This window comes from Arachis ipaensis, chromosome B02 (assembly GCF_000816755.2).
Source record: "Arachis ipaensis cultivar K30076 chromosome B02, Araip1.1, whole genome shotgun sequence".
In the NCBI taxonomy this organism is placed as follows: Eukaryota; Viridiplantae; Streptophyta; class Magnoliopsida; order Fabales; family Fabaceae; genus Arachis; species Arachis ipaensis.
Genome location: NC_029786.2, coordinates 15463200 through 15468129, shown reverse-complemented (window position 1 = coordinate 15468129; position 4930 = coordinate 15463200). Strand labels below are relative to the sequence as shown.

The 4930-nt window shown below is 34.2% G+C and overlaps 1 protein-coding gene across 2 annotated transcripts; it reads left to right on the top strand.

Annotated features, from left to right (window-relative positions):
- On the top strand, nucleotides 706–1427 carry LOC110267485. Of its 2 annotated transcripts, none has more exons than XR_002355201.1 (2): nucleotides 706–952; nucleotides 1034–1427. XR_002355201.1 is itself a non-coding variant. In XM_021113121.1 (2 exons), exons 1-2 carry the CDS (start codon nucleotides 859–861, stop codon nucleotides 1412–1414), a joined length of 399 nt encoding a protein of 132 aa, XP_020968780.1. In that variant the 5' UTR covers nucleotides 706–858; the 3' UTR covers nucleotides 1415–1427. The 2 variants fall into 2 exon arrangements, 1 of the variants encoding a protein (XP_020968780.1); XM_021113121.1 differs by having other exon boundaries at nucleotides 706–876.

Below are 4930 nucleotides of genomic sequence, written 5' to 3'. Positions count from 1 at the left end.
ATATTTTATTATAAAATAATTATTTTAATTAAATCATAATTAAATTAATAAATTAATAAATCAGTAATTAAAACAATTCGATAATTAATTTGATTTTCAAAAAACCTTAAAAAAATCCATTTCTGCCATTTTTATAATGGACCGCATCATAGCTTCTTCTGCTTTAGCTTCAATGTCAAATCGAATTGACAAATGAGGAATTGGGCTTTGCCATTGAAGACCTAATTTGAGCTCCAATTTGTACCTATTTTAAAGTGTTCTCTACCCAAAATCAAAGAGCACTTCACCTCGAATAAAATCCAATCTACAAGACATTGATTTGTAGAGCTAAAATGACACAATGAAACTAGAGCTTCAATTTCACCTTATTTTTCAATTAAATTTGGTGTTCTTTTAATAAATCCAATCTTCAAATGATTATAAGACTAAACCACCAAAAGTAATCATGAAAGATTGATTCGCTGACAAAAGTAACCATGGAAGATCATATAACTCCTCAGATACCCACAATTGATTTGTTCTGTTTGTCAAAAATAGCCAAGTCTGATGTAGCCTTAGCAGAGTGGCATACATGGATTGTTTATGTTGACGATTACACGTGTTGGTAGGCATACGTGTATCATTTATGGTCAATTTGAACCCTAATTCTTCGTTCTTCTTAGTTAGAACCCAAGTTTTGTAGGGTAAAATTACACCCGAGCACAGGCATCCAAGGTAACTACAGGCGAAGAACCCTAATTCCTGAATTAATTTATGCTCATAGAATTTGAGCAATGTTAAGGAGAGAGGTAACTACAAGCGAAGGAAGCAGATTTTCAGGAGCTTCACATTCGAAGATGAAGAAGAAGAAAATTATGGATGGAAGATGTCACTGTGGTGAGTATGTTGTCTTGTTGGAATCTTTGACGGTACTAATCCTGGAAGATGGTTCATTCGTTGCCCCTTTTCGAAGGTATGAAACATTATTTATGATAATTAGACAAGTATAGGGTTCTTCTGCATCTCTGATATTTCGATTTTTTGGCTTCTGTAGAGTCGAGATTGCCATTATTTTGTTTGGGTTGATGAAATTGATGGGGGATGGCAAAGTTTGGCAAGGTGTTTGATTAGAAGACTCAATGAGCTTGAATGTGATGTTGCTAATCAAGATGTGACAATTGTTCCAACAAACCACAGGGAGAGAAATGTTAACATGGCCACGAAGGTTGAGAAGAAGATTGAAGATGAAATCAAAGCTATGAGAGTATGGCTTGTGTCCGTGTCTTGGGAGGTGGTGCTCCTTACACACACCCAAACTGCACCCTTAAGGTCTGTGCTTTTCCACTGCTTTGTGAAGTTGTGCCATATATGCATGGCACAATACCTATGCTGTGCCCCCGGTATAACATCTTCTAGAGCTGGAATAAGACCCTGAAAAAATGTATAAACACTTTGTAACTTCAGGTGACATGTTTATATGCAAAAAAATGTATAAACACTTTAAATATTGTACCTTTTGTTGATCTGACATAAACGTCCAATAGTTATTCCTCTGATCACCCAAATCATCTTGCAAAAAGTTGAAGGAACCATTTCCAGTTATTTTTGGTTTCCGAATCCACAATAGCATATGCGATGGGGTAAATGTGATTATTCGCATCTTGACTAACAGTCGTCAACAGTTGTCCACCATAGTATCCTCTCAAGAAGGTCCCATCCAAGTTAATAAACGGTCTGCATCCAGCAAGGAAGCCTTTCTACACGCATTTAGGCAAATATATATTCTTCTGAACAAGACAGTTGAATCTGGCATTGGTGGTGCATATATTCACAGTGGATCCTGGGTTGGTATTCAAAATTTCCATGGCATATTCTCGGTCTTGCATATTGTGCTCTCTCACTACCTTCAATTCTTTCTTTTGCCTTTGCCATCAATCTACAAATTTTTCTTTCACTCAACAAAACATCATACTCTTTCTTAAAGTAATCCTCAGCCTCTCAAACAGTCATCATTGGCTGCACCCTAATTTGCTGCTCCAACTCATCTACAACCCACTTTCCATTAGCAGACTGATTATGCACAACCCTGCAACAAGTATGCTCGTTCACAAATGTTTTCACCTGATAGCTCAAGGGATAATTTCTCTTAGCACAGTATATCTGCCAAGGACAGTTCTCATCCCAACACAACACCTTCACTCTTGTACTATCCACCCTTGGAAAAAAAATACTCCTCCATAAGTTGATATTAAACTTTCTCACCGCCCTCTTAAATTGCTCTAAAGATTCAAACTCTATACCTACTTCAAGCCTAACTTGTCCAACCGGTGCATCAGCATTACCTATGTAGTAGAAAAAATTGAAGCATATGATTATCAAAGGTATAATAAATAACATGGTGCACAAAATAGTTGTAGTGGATAATAACTGGTGTGCAATATAACAAGGATCATAACTTCCTTTGAATTTTGACTTAAATAATCATATATGAACAACACTCATTAGTTAATATTCATCATACAGTAATTTGCACACAACTATTCAATTCAGAAAAAAATTAAATTATTGTTCTAACTTCTAACTTACTAATAATCAAAGGAACACTGAAAAATATTAGTAAATACCTTGTAGGAAGACCTCTGGTTGTTCCTCATCTGAATCTGCACAACTTTGAAGCTCCTCAAACTTATAACAGTGTAATCCTGGTTCAGGGTCTGAATATTCTTTAGCCTCATCAATTGGCACAAAAATACTTGGAGCCTTATTAGTATCTCCGGAGTTCTTGTTGGGGCAGCATGAAAAGGTTGAGAACTAGAATTGTGTTGTGAATTTAAGGTATTTGTGGCTTCTTGTTGCTGTATGGGATTACTAGACCGTCTTATGGTTGTGGTGGGTTGGCTAAGAAAATTTCTGCCTTGTGATAATGATGTCCTTGCTTGTGTATTGGGCTGAGTGTTGGGTTGTATATTGAGATGTTGATTAAGTTGGCTATTGGGCCTGGTACCTGACTGTGTGGTGGGCTGGGCTTTGGGATGATCAATTGTGTTGGCCATCTTCGTAGCCTTCTTTTTCTAAGAGTTGGAGTCTTCTTTGCACAACTCTTTTTTCTCCCCTTTGAAGGAGATGCAACATTACCACCACCGTCTTCAACAACTTCTGGCAAGCTTATTGGGTGCTCAGTGTATATACAAATCCTACTATCATTCCTTAATGCAGCTTCATACATCTCTATTATGTCTTTATCACTCCTTAATAACTTTAAACCACCATTAAGCTCCATTCCAGGCACTAACCAATAGCATTTATTGATCATGGTGTATCCTATATCTCTAAGGAGGTCATTGATAAAAAACCTATTAAGAGTATCAACATTGACCCTTCGAATTTCAGATTTCTCTCCACCTACATACACAGTTTTTCCATCTTTTATTTTCTCAAATTTTTCTCTGTGATATATCTCCAAAGTGATATGTAATGTAGCCATCTACACAAAAGAATAAAAAAATCTACCATTAGTGGCAATCTCACAAACTCCAAGTTACTCAAATTCTAACCATCATGGTACCTAACTTCACTATCAATTTGGTTTCAAGAACAATAATTACCACAATATTCGAACCATAAAAAATTATACAGCTTAAATAGAGGAACAAGAATATAATGAAGTTACCACAAATCCAAATCCTATAAAAAATAACCACAACAACAGAACTAATTTTTTCACATTGAACAAACAACTCTTATAACTTAGAGGTTACAATCATCGAATGACTTAGTTCATAAAAGTATTACCTCATAGAGTCTTCAAGTGTGACAGAGTTCGCCTCTAAACACGGTCCGTTGGATAAGCAGCAACCTCCTTCTCCAATGTCGTCGCAGGAATGGAATCAGAGCACAATGGGATTACGCTAGAGAAAAAGAAGATGAAAAACTACTCTGTTAGGGCATGATTGATTTTGTGCTCAAAAGAGAGGGGTAATACCTCTTTCACTTCTTCTAATTTCAATGCTGGAAGGAATAATATTTTTTTAATAAACTAAATAAATGCAATTTAAAAAAAATTAATCCACGTAAGACATCTTTTTGCCACATTGCAATGGATGTGGACATATTATATAATTTAATAACATTTTATTAACGTTTGGTCACATTTGATAAACGAAGCAAATCTCAATTGTAGGTATTTGAGGAATTATCATCTTCCATGGTTACTTTAGTCAGCAAATCAATCTTTTGTAGTTATTTTTGATGGTTTAATCTGATTATAATTACAAAATAGTCCCAAAAAATTGTATCAATTTAGCCAATAAAACTTTGGATCTTTATTTGAGTGGAGTAATGATTCTTATTCTTGTTGCCCATTTGTTAATGGGATTGTTATTGGTGTTGGGGGTTGTGCTTTTTTTATTTAAATAAAAAAATTATTTATCAATATAAATCAAAATATAAAATTTATTAATTTGTACATTTAGTTTTATTTTTGCATTTATAATTTTATTAATTTGGAGTTGGGGGTTGTGCCTTTTTGCAAAAATTTATAATTTTTTTGTGCTAGCGAAAATGTAAGAAATTTTGAGTCTTTATTTTTGCTAATGTTTCAAACAAAAAAGCACCGAAAGTTATTTAATATTTTTGCAACTCCTGCAAGCGAAAATATGTGCATCTATCGCTGAGTGAGAATTGTAAAAAGAACGAATTTTTATGACAACTGGCTTTAGACATTCTCTCTCTCATATGTCATTTTTACCCAAAAATTATTTAAAGAAACACCACAAACACAACAATATAAGGGCAAATCATTGTTTTAAAATGTTTGGTTATCAATATTATTTAATTGTCCTATTTTAACATTCGTTTTAAAAATATCTTTATATAAATTGATCTCACTTAAAATGATTTAGTATAAGAGCATAGTAAAGCAACGAATCTAAAAAATTTTGATAGTGAAAGT